The sequence below is a fragment of the Salvelinus namaycush genome, chromosome 26 (assembly GCF_016432855.1).
Source record: "Salvelinus namaycush isolate Seneca chromosome 26, SaNama_1.0, whole genome shotgun sequence".
Classification (NCBI taxonomy): Eukaryota; Metazoa; Chordata; class Actinopteri; order Salmoniformes; family Salmonidae; genus Salvelinus; species Salvelinus namaycush.
In genome coordinates, this window is record NC_052332.1 from 25,975,114 (window position 1) to 25,997,065 (window position 21,952).

A 21,952-nucleotide genomic window follows, 5' to 3' on the forward strand; every position below is an offset into this window, starting at 1 on the left:
TGATAAAGCGGAACTGCATTTCTTAGCCAGAGGGGGCACTACAGGCTCGATGGCTAGGGAGAGGACCAGTCACCTGCAGACCCTTCATTGCTGCTCCTTTCTACAGACAGAATGAGGGGAAGACAATATGACAGGAAGCTCAAAACTTAAAACAGCTTAAGACAACATTGGCATAGAATTATTGTTTCTAGCAGAGTCAGTTTTTCCTCTTGACTGGGTTTGCAAGACTGCTCAATCACATAATTTGAGTTGATATTTTGAGTTTTTGTATTTTTTACTTCCTAAACTTATTCTGAGTAAGACAGCATTTTAGGCTGTTACCCTGATGATCCTGTCGGAGTGATGGCGTCTGTGGATGCGGTTGAGTCCCTCCAGGAAGTAGATGAAGCCGTCCAGCAGGGCCCACTCCCTGGTGCCCTCTCTGCCCGCTCCCTCCCTGTAGATGTCCCAGTGCTCCTTCCCGTCCACCACACGTCTCGACCCCCCGGCCGGCAGTAGCAGAAAGCGGGTCCACCAGAACTTCAAATCAATTCAAATGTTATTTGTCACATACACATGGTTAGCAAACGTTAATGCAAGTGTAGCGAAATGCTTGCGCTTCTAGTTCTGACAATGCAGTAATATCGAACAAGTAATCTAACAATTACCGAACAACTACCTAATAAACACAAATCTAAAAGGGGTGAATGAGAATATGTACATGTAAGTATATAGATGAGGATGGCCGAGCGGCATAGGCAAGGTGCAATAGATGGTATAAAATACAGTATATACACTACATGTGATATGAGTAATGTAAGATATGTAAACATTATTAAAGTGGCATTATTTAGAGTGTGTTGTATAAAGTGACTAGTGATCCATTTATTAAAGTGGCCAGTGATTGGGTCTCAATGTAGGCAGCAGCCTCTCTGAGTTCGTGATTGCTGTTTAGCAGTCTGATGGTCTTGAGATAGAAGCTGTTTTTCAGTCTCTCGGTCTCAGCTTTGATGCACCTGTACTGACCTCGCCTGGTTGATGTCCTTGATGATCTTTTTGGCCTTCCCGTGACATCAGGTGCTGTAGGTGTCATGGAGGGCAGGTAGTTTGCACCCGGTGATGCGTTGCAGACCGCACCACCCTCTTGAGAGTCTTGCGGTTGAGGGCGGTGCAGTTGCTGTACCAGGCTGTGATACAGCCCGACAGGATGCTCTCGATTGTGCATCTGTAAAAGTTTGTCAGGGTTTTGGGTGACAAGCCAAATTTCTTCAGCCTCCTGAGGTTGAAGAGGCGCTGTTGCGCCTTCACCACACTGCCTGTGTGAGTGGACCATTTCAGTTTGTCTGTGATGTGTACGGTGAGGAACTTAAAACATTCCACTGCTGTCCCTTCGATGTGGATGGGGGGTGTTCCCTCTGCTGTTTCCTGAAGTCCACGATCATCTCCTTTGTTTTGTTGACGTTGAGTGAGGTTGTTTTCCTGACACCACACTCCGAGTGCCCACTACTGTTGTGTCGTCTGCAAGCTTGATGATTGAGTTGGAGGCGTGCATGGCCACGCAGTCGTGGGTGAACAGGGAGTACAGGAGGGGGCTGAGCACACACCCTTGTGTGGCCCCAGTGTTGAGGGTCAGCGAAGTGGAGATGTTATTTCCTTCCTTCACCACCTGGGGCGGCCCGTCAGAAAGTCGAGGACCCAATTGCACAGGGCGGGTTGAGACCCAGGGCCTTCAGCTTGATGATGAGCTTGGAGGCTAATATGGTGTTGAATGCTGAGCTGTAGTCAATGAACAGCATTCTTACATAGGTATTCCTTTTGTCCAGGTGGGATAGGGCAGTGTGCAGTGTGATGGCGATTGCGTCGTCTGTGGACCTGTTGGGGTGGTATGCAAACTGAAGTGGGTCTAGGGAGGCCTGTAAGGTGGAGGTGATATGATCCTTGACTAGTCTCTCAAAGCACTTCATGATAACAGAAGTGAGTGCTACGAGCGATGGTTACAGTGGGGAGAACAAGTATTTGATAGACTGCCGATTTTGCAGGTTTTCCTACTTACAAAGCATGTAGAGGTCTGTAATTTTTATCATAGGTACACTTCAACTGTGAGAGGCGGAATCTAAAACAAAAATCCAGAAAATCACATTGTATGATTTTTAAGTAATTCATTTGCATTTTATTGCATGACATAAGTATTTGATACATCAGAAAAGCAGAACTTAAATTTTGGTACAGAAACCTTTATTTGCAATTACAGAGATCATACGTTTCCTGTAGTACTTGACCAGGTTTGCACACACTGCAGTAGGGATTTTGGCCCACTCCTCCATACAGACCTTCTCCAGATCCTTCAGGTTTCGGGGCTGTCGCTGGGCAATACGGACTTTCAGCTCCCTCCAAAGATTTTCTATTGGGTTCAGGTCTGGAGACTGGCTAGGCCACTCCAGGACCTTGAGATGCTTCTTACGGAGCCACTCATTAGTTGCCCTGGCTGTGTGTTTCGGGTCATTGTCATGCTGGAAGACCCAGCCACGACCCATCTTCAATGCTCTTACTGAGGGAAGGAGGTTGTTGGCCAAGATCTTGCGATACATGGCCCCATCCATCCTCCGCTCAATACGGTGCAGTCGTCCTGTCCCCTTTGCAGAAAAGCATCCCCAAAGAATGATGTTTCCACCTCCATGCTTCACGGTTGGGATGGTATTCTTGGGGTTGTACTCATCCTTCTTCTTCCTCCAAACACTGCGAGTGGAGTTTAGACCAAAAAGCTCTATTTTTGTCTCATCAGACCACATGACCTTCTCCCATTTCTCCTCTGGTTCATCCAGGTGGTCATTGGCAAACTTCAGACGGGCCTGGAGATGCGCTGGCTTGAGCAGGGGGACCTTGCGTGCGCTGCAGGATTTTAATCCATGACGGCGTAGTGTGTTACTAATGGTTTTCTTTGAGACTGTGGTCCCAGCTCTCTTCAGGTCATTGACCAGGTCCTGCCGTGTAGTTCTGGGCTGATCCCTCACCTTCCTCATGATTATTGATGCCCCACGAGGTGAGATCTTGCATGGAGCCCCAGACCGAGGGTGATTGACCGTCATCTTGAACTTCTTCCATTTTCTAATAATTGCACCAACAGTTGTTGCCTTCTCACCAAGCTGCTTGCCTATTGTCCTGTAGCCCATCCCAGCCTTGTGCAGGTCTACCATTTTATCCCGTATGTCCTTACACAGCTCTCTGGTCTTGGCCATTGTGGAGAGGTTGGAGTCTGTTTGATTGAGTGTGTGGACAGGTGTCTTTTATACAGGTAACGAGTTCAAACAGGTGCAGTTAATACAGGTAATGAGTGGAGAACAGGAGGTCTTCTTAAAGAAAAACTAACAGGTCTGTGAGAGCCGGAATTCTTACTGGTTGGTAGGTTATCAAATACTTATGTCATGCAATAAAATGCAAATTAATTACTTAAAAATCATACAAAGTGATTTTCTGCATTTTTGTCTCTCACAGTTGAAGTGTACCTATGATAAAAATTACAGACCTCTACATGATTTGTAAGTAGGAAAACCTGCAAAATCGGAAGTATATCAAATACTTGTTCTCCCCACTGTATTTAGTTCAATTATCTTTGCCTTCTTGGTTACAGGAACAATGGTAGCCATCTTGAAGCATGTGGGGACAACAGACTGGGATAGGGAGCGATTGAATATGTCCGTAAACACACCAGCCAGCTGGTCTGTGCATGCTTTGAGAACGCGGCTAGGGATGCCGTCTGGGCCAGCAGCCTTGCGAGGGTTAAAACGTTTAAATGTTATACTCACGTCAGCCACGGAGAAGGAGGGGGGGGGGGTGCAGTCCTTGTTAGCGGACCGCGACAGTGGCACTGTATTATCGTCAAAGCGGGCAAAAAAGGTGTTTAGTTTGTCTGGAAGCGTGACGTCGGTGTCCATGACGTGGCTGGATTTCTTTTTGTAGTCCGTGATTTCCTGTAGACCCTGCCACGTGCGTCTCGTGTCTGAGCCGTTGAATTGTGACTCCACCTTGTCCCTGTACTGGCATTTCGCTTATTTAATTTCCTTGGAGGGAATAGCTACACTGTTTATATTCAGACATATTCCCAGACCTCTTTCCATGGTTAAATGCGGTGGATCGCGTTTTCAGTTTTGTGAGAATACTGCCATCCACGTTTAAAAAATATATATATATATTTATATATAACATCTCCAATGCACTTCTTTATAAAACGCACTCAATGAATCAGCGTATAGGTCGATGTTGTTCTGAGGCTGACCGGAACATATTCCAGTCTGCGTGATCAAAACAGTCTTGAAGCGTGGCTTCCGATTGGTCAGACCAGCATTGAATGGTTCTCGTCACTGGTACATCCTGTTTGAGTTTCGGCCTATAAGATTGAAGGAGCAAGATGGCGTCGTGGTCGGATTTGCCGAAGGGAGGGCGTTATATACATACATACTGTACATCTGAAATAGGTGTGATCTGATGAGCAGTATGATTACAACAAAAACACACATACACCGACTGGCCAGGTTATTAGGTACACCACCCTGTTCTCAAAAATGGATCACTCCTACAGACAGTGGGTCATGTGGCCGTGGTTTGCTATATAAAGCAGGCAGACAGGCACGAGACATTCAGTTACTGTTCGATTGAACGTTAGAATGGGCAAAACGAGCGACCTAAGCGACTTTGAGCGTGGTATGATCGTCAGGGCCAGGCGTCGCTGTTCCAGTATCTCAGAAACGGATGAGAGAGGTGTCACATGAGTTGACGCTGGAGAGACGAAGCAGGTATGGGGAGTAACATTTAATAAATGACGGACATATAACGAGACAGGAATAGCGTCAGCAAACAAAAAACAAAGACAAAAAACAATCAATGCAGCAGCGGGGAACAGAACTGGGGAACTGACAAATATAGGGGAGGAAAAAAACAGGTGATAAGTGAGTCCAGGCGAGTCCAATAATGCTGATGCGTGTGACGAGGGAGGGCAGGCGTGCGTGATGGATGGCAGGAGTGCGTGATGCAAGGCAATCTGGCGCCCTCAAGCACCAGGGGGAAGGAAGAGCGGGAGCAGACGTGACTGTACCCCCCCCCCCCCCCACCCCCCCCCACCCCCTCTAGGGGCGCCACCCGGCGTCCCATCTGGGCGAACTGGCCGAGACATGGGAGCTGGGCAAGCCGGTTAGGGCGTGGAAGCCTGACGAACCGGCAGGAGAGTGAGAGCCTGGCGAGCCGGCTGAGGCATGGGAGCATGACGATCCGGCTGAGGCAAGACGCTTGTCAATCCCGCTGAGGAAACCCGATGATCCGGTGGAGTGTGACGTGGGATGGGAAGCCGCCGAGCCAACCGGGGCAAAGAAACCTCTCGAGCCAGCTAGGGCATGGAAGCCCGATGAGCTGGCTAGGCACCCCCGGTTCCATCGGTGGCGACCCAGAGCCGATGCCACCATACCAACCGGAACACCAGTACTTCCCGATGCTTCGTATGTATGGCTGCTACATTCTGTCACATGTGTTGACGCTGGAGAGCCGAAGCAGGTACGGGGAGTAACATTTAATACATAACGGACATATAACGAGACAGGAACAGAGTCAGCAAACAGAAAACAAAGACAAAAACAATCAACGCAGCAGCGGGGAACAGAGCTGGGGAACTGACAAATATAGGGGAGGAAATGAACAGGTGATAAGTGAGTCCAGGTGAGTCCAATAACACTGATGCGTGTGACGAGGGAAGGCAGGTGTGCGTGATGGATGGCAGGAGTGTGTGATGCAGGGCAACCTGGCGCCCTCAAGCACCAGGGGGAGGGAAGAGGGGGAGCAGACGTGACAAGAGGTCATTGATGAGAGAGGTCGAAGGAGAATGGCAAGAATCGTGCAAGCCAGCAGGCGGGCCACATATAGACAAATAATGGCGCAGTACAACAGTGATGTTTAGAACAGCATTTCGGAACACACAACTCGTCGATCTCTGTCACGGATGGACTATTACAGCAGACAACCACACCGGTATCAGCTAAAAACAAGAAGAAGCGGCTCCAGTGACCACGCAATCACCAACACTGGACAATCTAGGAGTGGAATAACATTGCCTGGTCCGACGAATCTCAGTTCCTGCTTATGGCAGAGTCAGGATTTGGCGTAAGCAGCAGGAGTCCATACCCATCCTGCTTGGTGTCAAAAGTACAGGCTGGTGGCGGTGGTGTACTGGTGTGGGGAATATTTTCCTTGCACACGTTAGTTCCCTTGATACCATACCTGAAAATTGTTTCTGATCAAACCCAATAGATCATCTTTGGGATGAGATGGAATGGGCTGTTTGCAGCATGAATGTACCGCAGTCCAATCTGCAGCAACTGTGTGATGCCATCGTGTCAGCATGGACCAACATCCCTGTGGAACGACAGTTTGTAGAATCCATGACCAGAATATTTCAGGCTGTTCTGGATGTTAAGGCGGGTGTGACTTGGTACTAGATGGGTGTACAGCTGTGAGTCTTTCTGGCTAAGTCTAAGAGCTTTGCACACTTGGATTGTACAATATTTGAACATTATTCTTTGAACAATTCTTCAAGCTCGACAGCCATTGTCAAGTCTTGCCATTGATTTTTAAGCCGATTTAAGTTAAAACTGTAACTAGGACACTAAGGAACATTCAATGTCATCTTGGTAAGCAACTCCAGTGTATATTTGTCCTTGTGTTTTCGGTTATTCTCCTGCTGAAAGGTACATTTGTCTCCCAGTCTCTGTTAGAAAGCAGACTGAACAAGGTTTTCCTCTAAGATTTTGCCTGTACTTAGCTCTATTCTGTTTCTTTTATGCTAAAAAGCTCCCTAGTCCTTGCCGATGACAAGCATACCCATAACATGATGCAGCCAGCACCATGCTTGACAATATGAAGAGTGGTACTCAGTGATGTGTTAAGTTGGATTTGCACCAAACATAATGCTTTGTATTCAGGACATAAAGTTAATTTCTGTGCCACATTTTATTTGCCTTATTGCAAACAGAATGCATGTTTTGGAATCTTTTTTATTTTGTACAGGCTTCCTTCTTTTCACTCTGTCATTTAGGTTAGTATTGTGAGGTAACAACTGAAGATTGATCAACAACATTGCATTCTCCTATCACAGCCATTAAACTATGTAACTGATTTAAAGTCGCCCCGTGTAGCTCAGTTGGTAGAGCATGGCGCTTGCAACGCCAGGGTTGTGGGTTCGATTCCCACGGGGGGCCAGTACAAAAAAAGTATGAATGTATGTACTTGTAAGTCGCTCTGGATAAGAGCGTCTGCTAAATGGCTAAATGACTTAAATGTAAATGACTTAAATGTAAGTCACCAATGGCCTCATGGTGAAGTCCTTGACCTGTTTCCTTCCTCTCTGGGAATTGAGTTAGGAAGGACACCTGTATCTTATTAGTGACTGGGTGTATTGATATGTACACCATCCAAAGTGTAATTAATAATTTCACTATGCCCAATGGGATGATCAATATTTTTACCCATCTTTACTAGGCATTGGAAAACCTCCCTAGTCGTTGTGGTTGAATCTGGGTTTGAAATTCACTGCTCGATTGAGGGACCTTAAAGATAGTTGTATGTGTGGGGTACAGAGATGAGATGGTCATTCAAAAATCATGACATTATTATTGCACACAGAGTGAGTCCATGCAGCTTATTATGTGAGTTAAGAAATGTTGTACTCCTGAACTTATTTAGGCTTGCCATAACGAAGGGGTTTAGTATTTATTGACTTAAGATATTTCAGCATTTAATTTCAATTAATTAGTAAACATTTCTAAAAACATAATTCCACTTTGACACATATGGGGTATTGTGTGTAGGTCCAGTGACAAAACATTTAAATCTAATCCATTTTAAATTCAGGCTGTAACACAATTTTGGGGGGAAAAAGTCAAGGGGTGTGAATACTTTCTGAAGGCACTGTATCTAGTCCCCCCATTTTAAGGTGTCACGTTCGTCGTATGAATCGGACCAAGGTGCAGCGTGGTATGCGTACATTCTTCTTTATTAAAGAAAGAACACTGAACAAACTAACAAAACAACAAAACGAACGAAACGTAAAGCTATATGAAATAGTGCAGACAGGCAACTAAACATAGAATAAGAACCCACAAACACCAAAGGGGAAATGGCTACCTAAATATGATCCCCAATCAGAGACAATGATAAACAGCTGCCTGATTGGGAACCATATCAGGCCACCCTAAACATACAAATACCTAGACCTACAAAACCCTAGACATACAAAAACTAGCGTAATCCACCCTAGTCACACCCTGACCTAACCAAAATATAAAGAAAACAGAGATATCTCAGGTCAGGGCGTGAAATAAGGCGTCATAAGTATTTCATCACATTCACTTATAGTGTGTTAAAGTAGTCAAAAGTTTTGTATTTGGTCCCATATTCAGCAGATATCAAATATTATACTCCCCAAAAATGCTAACCTCCACTGTTATTGGTAATGGTGAGACATTAGCATGTTTTGGGTATATTATCTTTGTGCCTCTGTAACTTCTCACTCATTATTATTTACGATTCATTCACGATTATCTGTAATCATGGTAGCATCCACATTAATGTAGAAGTGGTCACAAACATATTATATTATTTTTTACAATAGAAGTGGTGTAGTCATTGCGTGCTAGGAAAATGGGACGAAATACTAAACATTTGACTACTTTATTACACTAATTTGTCCAAATACATATGACATCAGTCCATGCAACTTATGTGACTTGTTAAGCAAATGTTTACTCCTGAACTTATTCAGGCTTGCCCTAACAAAGAGGTTGAATACATTACTCTGTGTAATAAAAAGTACATTATATTAATGGCAGGGTTTTGGTGTGCTGTCTACAATGCTTATGTAGCAAGTCAGATGCACCAGTATGTGTGTGTGTGTGTGTGTGTGTGTGTGTGTGTGTGTGTGTGTGTGTGTGTGTGTGTGTGTGTGTGTGTGTGTGTGTGTGTGTGTGTGTGTGTGTGTGTGTGTGTGTGTGTGTGTACACCAGTGCCGTTGGCTGGGCTACCATGAGTATACTCCTCCGTCACTCTGCTGGTGTACAGCCCATTCTCTGCTGCCTGTAGACTCTCTGGTGCTGTCCGTCTGAACATACAGTTTACCGGGGTAGAATAATCCATATTGACTCAAATATATTTACATGAAAAAGGCATGAGCTTCCCCCTTGTGGCGTGTCTAACCTGCCAGTGGCCTCGTGACATGCCAGTTCCAGAAGCTTGGCGGAGGTGTGGGCGTGGTCTCTCTGGTCTGGTGGTGGATCTGGATGGCCTCTCTCGACAGACCTGGAACGCATCAATGTCACATTAATTACATTCCACTTGTCCAATCTACTTATAGTCTTGTACAGTGTTGCACTGTTTGCTTACTATTAGATTGTGAAGTGTATATTCATATACAGTTTGGACACCCACTCATTCAAGGGTTTTTCTTTATTTTCTACATTGTAGTATAATAGTGAAGACATGACAACTATGAAATAGCACATATGGAATCATGTAGTAACCAAAAAAGTGTTAAACAAATCAAAATATATTTTATATTTGAGATTCTTCAAAGTAGCCACCCTTTGCCTTGATGACATCTTTACAGACTTGGCATTTCCTTATCAATCTACACACAATACCCCATAATGACAACACACAAACAGGTTTTTGGCATTTTAGCAAATGTATAAAAATACAAAAAACTGAAATATCACATTACATAAGTATTCAGACCCTTTACTCAGTTCTTTGTTGATGCACCTTTGGCAGCGATTACAGCCTTGAGTCTTCTTCGGTATGACGCTACAAGCTTGACACACCTGTATTTGGGGAGTTTCTCCCATTATTCTCTGCAGAACATTCACGTCACTTCCTCTTGAATTTGCAGACGTGTTGCTGTGCGTTTTGTTGCCGTGCGTTTTGTTGCCAACCTTACTTTGCTAGGTGACAACTTTACGTTTTTTTCTTTTTACTTTTTAATTACCGTTTATATTTTTAGTTTTTCCATCACAACTTTTTTCCCTCATTCAACTTTTTCACTCCGGACGCTTTATCTGGACATGGTTCGTCAGCACTTTCAACAGCCGAAGCTAAGTAGTAACATTAACATGATGTCTTTTAATTGCAGTCGCTGTACTCATAATATACAGGAGAACGATCGCCTTACGGCGAGGATAGCTGCCCAGCTTCAGACGCAATCGTTAGGCAAGGGTAATTTCAGTGTAGGAAAGGAAGAAACAGCGTCTGTGCCACCAGTAAGTACAGATACTAACGTTAGTATAAATCCCCCCGCACAGTCCCCGCAGCCGGACAACTTTCTCATGGCTTCTGGAGGGAAATGCTGTAGGAATGCTCAACTGGTGTCGCTCATTCAGCCGACAGAAACTTTCAACCGGTTTTCCCCATTAAGTAGCGAGTCGGAGTCTGAGGCCGAGTCTTCTCTTGTCTCTACTCCTCCCGTTACGGGGTCTGAGACGCCGAAGGCTCCCACCATTAGCTCTGACAAATTGAAAACCCTAGTCATTGGCGACTCCATTACCCGCAGTATTAGACTTAAAACGAATCACCCAGCGATCATACACTGTTTACCAGGGGGCAGGGCTACCGACGTTAAGGCTAATCTGAAGATGGTGCTGGCTAAAGCTAAAACTGGCGAGTGTAGAGAGTATAGAGATATTGTTATCCACGTCGGCACCAACGATGTTAGGATGAAACAGTCAGAGGTCACCAAGCGCAACATAGCTTCAGCGTGTAAATCAGCTAGAAAGATGTGTCGGCATCGAGTAATTGTCTCTGGCCCCCTCCCAGTTAGGGGGAGTGACGAGCTCTACAGCAGTCTCACAACTCAATCGCTGGTTGAAAACTGTTTTCTGCCCCCCCCAAAAGATAGAATTTGTAGATAATTGGCCCTCTTTCTGGGACTCACCCACAAACAGGACCAAGCCTGACCTGCTGAGGAGTGACGGACTCCATCCTAGCTGGAGGGGTGCTCTCATCTTATCTACCAACATAGACAGGGCTCTAACTCCACAATGAAATAGGGTGCAGGCCAGGCAGCAGGCTGTTAGCCAACCTGCCAGCTTAGTGGAGTCTGCCACTAGCATAGTCAGTGTAGTCAGCTCAGCCATCCCCATTGAGACTGTGTCTGTGCCTCGACCTAGGTTGGGCAAAACTAAACATGGCGGTGTTCGCCTTAGCAATCTCATTAGGATAAAGACCTCCTCCATTCCTGCCATTATTGAAAGAGATCGTGATACCTCACATCTCAAAATAGGGTTACTTAATGTTAGATCCCTCACTTCAAAGGCAGTTATAGTCAATGAACTAATCACTGATCACAATCTTGATGTGATTGGCCTGACTGAAACATGGCTTAAGCCTGATGAATTTACTGTGTTAAATGAGGCCTCACCTCCTGGTTACACTAGTGACCATATCCCCCGTGCATCCCGCAAAGGCGGAGGTGTTGCTAACATTTACGATAGCAAATTTCAATTTACAAAAAAGAAAATGACGTTTTTGTCTTTTGAGCTTCTAGTCATGAAATCTATGCAGCCTACTCAATCACTTTTTATAGCTACTGTTTACAGGCCTCCTGGGCCATATACAGCGTTCCTCTCTGAGTTCCCTGAATTCCTATCGGACCTTGTAGTCATAGCAGATAATATTCTAATTTTTGGTGATTTTAATATTCATATGGAAAAGTCCACAGACCCACTCCAAAAGGCTTTCGGAGCCATCATCGACTCAGTGGGTTTAGTCCAACATGTCTCTGGACCTACTCACTGCCACAGTCATACTCTGGACCTAGTTTTGTCCCATGGAATAAATGTTGTAGATCTTAATGTTTTTCCTCATAATCCTGGACTATCGGACCACCATTTTATTACGTTTGAAATCGCAACAAATAATCTACTCAGACTCCAACCAAGGAGCATCAAAAGTCGTGGTATAAATTCTCAGACAACACAAAAATTCCTTGATGCCCTTCCAGACTCCTTCTGCCTACCCAAGGACGTCAGAGGACAAAAATCAGTTAACCACCTAACTGAGGAACTCAATTTAACCTTGCGCAATACCCTAGATGCAGTTGCACCCCTAAAAACGAAAAACATTTGTCATAAGAAACTAGCTCCCTGGTATACAGAAAATACCCGAGCTCTGAAGCAAGCTTCCAGAAAATTGGAACGGAAATGGCGCCACACCAAACTGGAAGTCTTCCGACTATCTTGGAAAGACAGTACCGTGCAGTATCGAAGAGCCCTCACTGCTGCTCGATCATCCTACTTTTCCAACTTAATTGAGGAAAATAAGAACAATCCAAAATTTATTTTTGATACTGTTGCAAAGCTAACTAAAAAGCAGCATTCCCCAAGAGAGGATGGCTTTCACTTCAGCAGTAATAAATTCATGAACTTCTTTGAGGAAAAGATCATGATCATTAGAAAGCAAATTACGGACTCCTCTTTAAATCTGCGTATTCCTCCAGGGCTTAGCTGTCCTGGATCTGCACAGCTCTGCCAGGGCCTGGGATCGGGAGAGACACTTAAGTGTTTTAGTACTATATCTCTTGACACAATGATGAAAATAATCATGGCCTCTAAACCTTCAAGCTGCATACTGGATCCTATTCCTACTAAACTACTGAAAGAGCTGCTTCCTGTGCTTGGCCCTCCTATGTTGAACATAATAAACGGCTCTCTATCCACCGGATGTGTACCAAACTCACTAAAAGTGGCAGTAATAAAGCCTCTCTTGAAAAAGCCAAACCTTGACCCGGAAAATATAAAAAACTATCGGCCTATATCGAATCTTCCATTCCTCTCAAAAATTTTAGAAAAAGCTGTTGCGCAGCAACTCACTGCCTTCCTGAAGACAAACAATGTATACGAAATGCTTCAGTCTGGTTTTAGACCCCATCATAGCACTGAGACTGCACTTGTGAAGGTGGTAAATGACCTTTTAATGGCGTCAGACCGAGGCTCTGCATCTGTCCTCGTGCTACTAGACCTTAGTGCTGCCTTTGACACCATCGATCACCACATTCTTTTGGAGAGACTGGAAACCCAAATTGGTCTACACGGACAAGTTCTGGCCTGGTTTAGATCTTATCTGTCGGAAAGATATCAGTTTGTCTCTGTGAATGGTTTGTCCTCTGACAAATCAACTGTACATTTCGGTGTTCCTCAAGGTTCCGTTTTAGGACCACTATTGTTTTCACTATATATTTTACCTCTTGGGGATGTTATTCGAAAACATAATGTTAACTTTCACTGCTATGCGGATGACACACAGCTGTACATTTCAATGAAACATGGTGAAGCCCCAAAATTGCCCTCGCTAGAAGCCTGTGTTTCAGACATAAGGAAGTGGATGGCTGAAAACGTTCTACTTTTAAACTCGGACAAAACAGAGATGCTTGTTCTAGGTCCCAAGAAACAAAGAGATCTTCTGTTAAATCTGACAATTAATCTTGATGGTTGTAAAGTCGTCTCAAATAAAACTGTGAAGGACCTCGGCGTTACTCTTGACCCTGATCTCTCTTTTGACGAACATATCAAGACTGTTTCAAGGACAGCTTTTTTCCATCTACGTAACATTGCAAAAATCAGAAATTTTCTGTCCAAAAATGATGCAGAAAAATTAATCCATGCATTTGTTACTTCTAGGCTAGACTACTGCAATGCTCTACTTTCCGGCTACCCGGATAAAGCACTAAATAAACTTCAGTTAGTGCTAAATACGGCTGCTAGAATCCTGACTAGAACCAATAAATTTGATCATATTACTCCAGTGCTAGCTTCCCTACACTGGCTTCCTGTTAAGGCAAGGGCTGATTTCAAGGTTTTACTGTTAACCTATAAAGCGTTACATGGGCTTGCTCCTACCTATCTTTCCGAGTTGGTCCTGCCGTACATACCTACACGTACGCTACGGTCACAAGACGCAGGCCTCCTAATTGTCCCTAGAATTTCTAAGCAAACAGCTGGAGGCAGGGCTTTCTCCTATAGATCTCCATTTTTATGGAATGGTCTGCCTACCCATGTGAGAGACGCAGACTCGGTCTCAACCTTTAAGTCTTTACTGAAGACGTATCTCTTCAGTAGGTCATATGATTGAGTGTAGTCTGGCCCAGGAGTGTGAAGGTGAACGGAAAGGCTCTGGAGCAACGAACCGCCCTTGCTGTCTCTGCCTGGCCGGTTCCCCTCCACTGGGATTCTCTACCTCTAACCCTATTACAGGGGCTGAGTTACTGGCTTACTGGTGCTCTTTCATGCCGTCCCTAGGAGGGGTGCGTCACTTGAGTGGGTTGAGTTACTGACGTGATCTTCCTGTCTGGGTTGGCGCCCCCCCTTGGTTTGTGCTGTGGTGGAGATCTTTGTGGGCTATACTCGGCCTTGTCTCAGGATTGTAAGTTGGTGGCTGAAGATATCCCTCTAGTGGTGCGGGGGCTGTGCTTTGGCAAAGTGGGTGGGGTTATATCCTTCCTGTTTGGCCCTGTCCGGGGTATCATCGGATGGGGCCACAGTGTCTCCTGACCCCTCCTGTCTCAGCCTCCAGTATTTATGCTGCAGTAGTTTGTGTCGGGGGGCTAGGGCCAGTTGGTTATATCTGGAGTACTTCTCCTGTCTTATCCAGTGTCCTGTGTGAATTTAAGTATGCTCTCTCTAATTCTCTCCTTCTCTCTTTCTTTCTCTCTCTCGGAGGACCTGAGCCCTAGGACCATACGTCAGGACTACTGGGCATGATGACTCCTTGCTGTCCCCAGTCCACCTGGCCTTGCTACTGTTCCAGTTTCAACTGTTCTGCCTGCAGTTATGGAACCCCTACCTGTCCCAGACCTGCTGTTTTCAACTCTTAATGATCGGCTATGAAAAGCCAACTGACATTTATTGCTGATTATTATTTGACCATGCTTGTCATTTATGAACATTTTGAACATCTTGGCTCTCTCTAATTCTCTCCTTCTCTCTTTCTTTCTCTCTCTCGGAGGAACTGAGCCCTAGGACCATACGTCAGGACTACCGGGCATGATGACTCCTTGCTGTCCCCAGTCCACCTGGCCTTGCTGCTGTCCCAGTTTCAACTGTTCTGCCTGCGGTTATGGAACCCCTACCTGTCCCAGACCTGCTGTTTTCAACTCTTAATTATCGGCTATGAAAAGCCAACTGACATTTATTCCTGATTATTATTTGACCATGCTTGTCATTTATGAACATTTTTAACATCTTGGCCATGTTCTGTTATAATCTCCACCCGGCACAGCCAGAAGAGGACTGGCCACCCCTCATAGCCTGGTTCCTCTCTAGGTTTCTTCCTAGGTTTTGGCCTTTCTAGGGAGTTTTTCCGAGCCACCGTGCTTCTACACCTGCATTGCTTGCTGTTTGGGGTTTTAGGCTGGGTTTCTGTACAGCACTTCGAGATATTAGCTGATGTACGAAGGGCTATATAAAATAAACTTGATTGATTGATTGATTGAGATCCTCTCAAGCTCTGTCAGGTTGGATGGGGGTGCGTTGCTGCAACGCTATTTTCAGGACTCTCCAGAGATGTTCAATCGGGTTCAAGTCCGGGCTCTGGCTGGGCCACAAGGACACTCAGAGACTTGTCCCGAAGCCACTCCTGCATTGTCTTGGCTGTGTGCTTAGGGTCGTTGTCCTGTTGGAAGGTGAAACTTTGCCCCAGTCTGAGGTCCTGAGCGCTCTGGGGCAGGTTTTCATCAAGGATCTCTGTACTTTTCTCCGTTCATCTTTCCCTCGATCCTGACTAGTCTCCCAGTCTCTGCCACTGAAAAACATCCCCACAGCATGATGCTGTCACCACCATGCTTCACCGTAGGATGTGACACTTGGCATTCAGGCAAAATAGTTCAATCTTGGTTTCATCAGGCCAGAGAATCTTGTTTCTCATGGTCTGAGAGTCCTTTAAGTGCCTTTTGGCAAACTCCAAGTGGGCTGTCATGTGCCTTTTACTGAGGAGTGGCTTCCATCTGGCCACTCTACCATAAAGGCCTGATGGGTTGTCCTTCTGGAAGGTTCTAACATCTCCACAGAGGAACTCTGGAGCGCTGTCAGAGTGACCATCGGGTTTTTGGTCACCTTCCTGACCAAGGCCCTTCTCCCCCAATTGCTCAGTTTGCCCGGGCAGCCAGCTCTAGGAAGAGTCTTGGTGGTTCCAAAGTTCTACCATTTAAGAATGATGGAGGCCACTGTGTTCTTGGGGACCTTCAACGCTGCAGAAATATTTTGGTACCCTTCCCAAGATCTGTGCCTTGACACAATTCTGGCGTCTCGGAGCGCTACGGACAATTCCTTCGACCTTATGCCTTGGTTTTTGCTCTGATATGCACTGTCAACTGTGAGACCTTCTATAAACAGGTGTGTGCCTCTCCAAATCATCTCCAATCAATTGAATTTACCACAGGTGGACTCCAATCAAGTTGTATAAACATCTCAAGGATGATCAATGGAAACAGGAGGCACCTGTGCTCAATTTCGAGTCTCATAGCAAAAGGTCTGAATACAAAGGGCTCCCGAGAGTCGCAGCGGTCTAAGGCACTGCATCACAGTGCTAGAGGCATCACCACAGACCCTGGTTCGATACAGGGCTGTATCACAACCGGCCGTGGTCGAGAGTCCTATAGGGCGGCACACAATTCACCCAGCTTCGCCCGGGTTAAGGGAGGGTTTGGCCGGGGTAGGCCATCATTGTAAATAAGAATTTGTTCTTAACTGCCGTGCCTAGTTAAATAAAGGTTAGATAAAAGTACTTATGTAAATAAGGTATTTCTGTTTTTGTTTTTTATACATTTGCAAAAAGTTCTAAAAACCTATTTTCGTTTTGTGTGTAGTTTTAATACATTTTTTGAATATGGCGTAACAAAATGTGGAAAAAGTTAAGGGATCTGAAAACTTTCTGAATGCACTGTATGTCTCGGAAAATGTACCTCAATCCAGGGATGAAAATGTGTTGTACTCCGAATTGTCCCATTATCCCAACTGTTACACTGAGAAGATGGAAAGACTGCTAGTTTCTCTGGAAAATGGTCCTTTTCATCCTCATGCTAGCTAGCAGTAGCCACAGCAGCCATTATGGAATGGCACTTTGTGTTGACAACACAGGACCTGAATGGCTGACTGCCAATCCAAAATGGCTGCAGTGGATTCTGCTACCTAGCAGGATAGTTCTGAATGAATCGTGAATATTGATAACTGAGATAGTTAGACACACAAGTATCATACCCCTCCAAAATGCTAACTTCCCTGTTACTGTCATGGTGTCATGTCTTGGGGGTGTGATATTTGTGTGTCTGTAACTTTCTCACTCATCATTATTCACGATTCATTCAGAACTATCCATAATCATAGGAGCATCCACATTAATGTAGAAGTGTTAATAAATCTATTCTATTCTTTTTTTACAATAAATGTGACTCCAAAATGACACAATACATTATTTACCATTAATTTATATTGGGCACAAAATAATCTGAAACACAACCAAAACAAACAGCAAATGAATCCAACAAGTTTGTATAGTTTTATGTAATTGGGGCGGCAGGTAGCCTAGTGGTTAGAGCGTTGGGCCAGTAACTGAAAGGTTGTTAGATCGAATCCCGGAGCTGACTTGGTTCAAATCTGTTGTTCTGCCCCTGAACAAAGCAGTTAACCCACTGTTCCTAGGCTATCATTGTAAATAAGAATTTGTTCTTAACTGACTTGCCTAGTTAAATAAAGGTAAAATCATTGCATGTATATGGGAACAATACAAACTTTTGACTACTTTAATATACATATACTTTAAGTGAATTCATCCCAATACTTTTGGTCCCCTAAAATAGGGGGGACTATGTACAAAAGGTGCTGTATTTTCTAAACAGTTCACCTGATATCGATGAAAATACCCCTCAAATTAAAGCTGACCGTATGCACTTCAACCGCATAGTCATTGTATCATTTCAAATACAAAGTGCTAGAGTACCGAGTCAAAACAACCAAAAATGTGTCACTGTCCCAATACTTTTGGATCTCACTGTATATAAATCCTGGATTGCTGATGCTATGTATTGGCCAATCAGAGGCTTTGAAGCCACCGCTCGGCCACATTGGCACTCCCCAGAAGAGGCAGTCCTCCATAGGAATGAATGAAATTCTACAGTATTTAAATGTAATGTAATTTTAAGGACAAAATAACATGTATTTAAGTATTTTTGTTGTTGTAGTAGGGACAGTAACATTACTACTTTCAAAAAATAGAACTTTAATGATTTTTTTATATAAAACATTTTATTTAAATTTTTGTTTAGCTCACATAATATAATTTAAAAGTATGCATTACCGTGTCTGTAATAGAATAAACATGTCAAAAACAAATGTAGACATTAAGAAAAGCATTTTTATAGCTTCCAAAATATTTTTTACAACGGTGCGGGAGTGCCAAGATGGAGGCACTGTGGCTTCAAAACAAATCATTGGTGTGTATTCTGTTTGAAGGTGACCATTTTGGGGACCATGCTGTCTTGAGCAATTGTTTTCGGTCAAATCTGCTCAGAAGTTATGCTTGTTTCTCTGTATCGGTATTTGTTCATTCAAATTTGACCGAATATTTATAGAAAGTTATTCCACTGCAGTAATATATTTTTTGTTTGCAGTTTATTCTGTGTTTGGAGAGATGTGTATGGTGGTCGAAGCAGTATATTGAACACGTCCTCCATTGAGGTGATTGTCTTTTGTAAAAAGCACTATAGCATTTTATAAAGTAAGAGCCATCCAGTGAAAGGAACTGAGATATGTAGATGTTACACTATGGAGACCCATACAAAAATAGAAAACTTTATTTTGATAAGTAATCTCGCACAAAATTAGACAAAATACTGTGAATTCATAAAATACAATGTATTAAATAAAGGTCATTGATGACCATATTAAAATCAAGCATGTTGATACATTACATCCCAAAATGGCAGTACTAAATTATGATTATAAAGGCTGTAGACTCTTGTGTGTCCATTCTAGACAGTGAGGTACGTACGAATGATACCAGTTAAGACAGATATGGAGGCTCGTGTCAGTCACAGTTCTTTCCACTTTTGAAATCCACTTTCATCATTTTTCTACCCATCTCCCTCTCCTCTTCCAATCTTCTCTGACATGTGTATCCCTGTGTCCTCTAATTGGACGTTATCTGTAATCATGGTGGAATCCACATTGATGTATAAGTGTTTAGAAACATATTCTATTCTTATTTACAATAAAAGTGACTCCAAAATTATACAATACATTACTTACAATTAATTTCTGTTGGGCACAAAATAATCTGAAACACAAACAAAACAAACAGCAAATGCATCCAACGAGTTCGTAGAGTCACAAGTTTGATCATTGCGTGCTAAGAATATGGGACCAAATACAAAACTTTAAAATACTTTAATACACATACAGTGAAAAAGTATTTGCCCCCTTTCAGATTTTCTCTTTTTTTGCATATTTTTTATACTAAATGTAATCAGATCTTCAACCAAAACCTAATATTAGAGGGAACCTGTTTTGTTTAATTAACAAAGTTATGCAACACCCAATGCCCCTGTGTGAAAAAGTAATTGCCCCCTTACACAATAACTGGTTGTGACACCTTTAGCTGCAATGACTGCAACTACATGCTTCCTTTAGTTGTTGATCAGTCTCTCACATCACCGTGGAGGAATTTTGGCCCACTCTTGAATGCAGAACTGCTTTAACTCAGCGACATTTGTGGGTTTTCAACAATGAACTGCTCGTTTCAAGTCCTGCCACCACATCTCAATTGGGATTAGGTCTGGACTTTGACTAGGCCATTCCAGAACTTCAAATGTGTTGCTTTTTAACCATTTTCATGTAGACTTGGTTGTGTGTTTTGGATCATTGTCTTGCCGCATGACCCAGCTGTGCCTCAGCCTGAAGTTCTCCTGTAGAATTCTCTGATACAGAGCGGAATTCATTGTCACTGTCCCAATTACTTTTGGAGTTCACTGTATGTACGAAAATATCCTCAAATACAAGCTGATTTTCTGAACTGTCACCTTATATAAAAGAAATCCAAAATGCTGGAGTATAAAGCTAAATTAAACATTCTAGCTTCACTGTACAAATAAATACGTAGGGAAGTGCATGTGTGCCTTTCTACAATATCTATTTACAGTAGCCTATCTACCTAACATGAACCATGTACATGTATGTGCACTCACAAGTAGGTCACTCTTGGTTCCGACCAGGAAAACCTGATACGAGCCAGGTTCATTCTCCCTCATGGCCTCCTCTAACCATTGCCTGCGAGAGATAAATAGACATTTAATTTGAGATACAATTTGACTTTGATTGTTCAGATTTATCTTTGTATTGTGCTCACTCTTGATGTTATAATCTATTAAATAAACTTACCATGTGTGCTGCAGGGTCTTAATGTCTGCCATGTCAAACAGCAACAGTGAACCCCCCAGGGTTTCCATATTCTACTCTACAAAGGTATTTCACTGGCTGTCTCGGTTTTACCCTGAACTCCTCTGTAGTATGCTGAAGCGATGCATTTTACATTTTCCGGACATCTGTGTCCCAGCTATGTAGAGGAGGGGAAAAAAATTATTACCTGCATACAAGTAAATAAGTATAATGTCTCTAATCAAATAATAAAGCACAAAATCAAACCAGACCATGACCCTCTCTCACATCTGAAAGGAGAATGGAGCTCCTGAGAGCTCAAAGCTCTCAATCTCAAAGTCACCTCCAATGGTGGCCCTGTAGTCTCTGGTAAATACATCTTTGAGAACCTGAAAGTGCAGCACAGAATATACAAGCATGTTAGGAGGCTGTTTACCACCTAAAAGGAAGATGAAATGTTGCATCTTTATTTAACTAGGCAAGTCGGTTTAGAACAAATTATTATTTTCACAGCCTAGTGGGTTAACTGCCTTGTTCAGGGGAAGAACAACAGATTGTTACCTTGGGGATTTGATCTTGCAACCTTCTGGTTACTAGTCCAATGCTCTAACCACTAGGCTACCTGCCACCCCAAGTAGTCTGGTCAAAAGCTGAATACTTTACTGGTTGATTAGACAGGTCTTGCCCACATTCAGATCACCAACAACCACTGCTTTGAACATTTTCGGTCTGTCCCATCTTCAAACGAAATATTTAACATCTGAAACCACTGTTGCTTTTCCAGATGAATTCAATATTAATCAATCAGTGAATCAGTCAGACTTTAATCAAAAAATTCCCCTAACGTGGCAACTCACCCCTGATGTCTGTTGGCGCTGCCTTTACAGACAACCTTTGCCTGAGTATTCCAGTCCTCCATCTGCAGACAGGCCTGTAGAGTATAACACTGGAAACAACTGTAGCATCGACGTTAACCCACATCACTCTCAATGACATGCAATCACACAGAAGAGTTTATGCATTGTTTGGTATCTGTAATGAAAACAATAATGCAGCACTGACATTGATCTTGTTATGAGCGTCCATCTGACATGCTGATGGCATTTTTTATTGTGTTCCATGAAAATACCAGCTGTCTCTGAAGTCTCGGTGTTCCATTTATTCTTGTTGACATCTGTAAAAGCCCTTCTCATATCCAGCATTATAAAATGTCACTTAAACTCCCCTGAACTTTTAATTTAATATATTTTTGAAAAGACGCCAAGAGACTGTAGGGGAAAGTATTCCTATGTAGCCAAATCATTGCGTATTGGGAATATGTCTGTCTTGCCACATCCTCTGAAGCCTTTGCAGCCCTGAGGGGGGTGTACGCCAGTGCGGCTTTCCCGAGCCACTAAAACACTATGGTAGCTTTGAGTTGGTCCAGATGGCCAGTTGGCTGGTAGCAGGCTGATGGTGTGTTGTTTAAGTACCTTTGGGAATTTGGATATGACCTTGTCTCTGCTCACAGGTGATGGGAAGTGCAT

General features: G+C 43.6%; 1 protein-coding gene across 1 annotated transcript; it reads right to left on the reverse strand.

Annotated features, from left to right (window-relative positions):
• Nucleotides 1-22: 22 nt before the first annotated feature.
• LOC120021020 (ras-related protein Rab-36-like) lies at nt 23-21,952 on the reverse strand. Its single transcript, XM_038964678.1, is given in 10 exon segments — nt 23-100; nt 322-519; nt 20,237-20,318; nt 20,430-20,505; nt 20,541-20,591; nt 20,594-20,604; nt 20,715-20,814; nt 21,088-21,164; nt 21,284-21,372; nt 21,899-21,952. Coding segments are annotated over 10 exon segments (816 nt in total).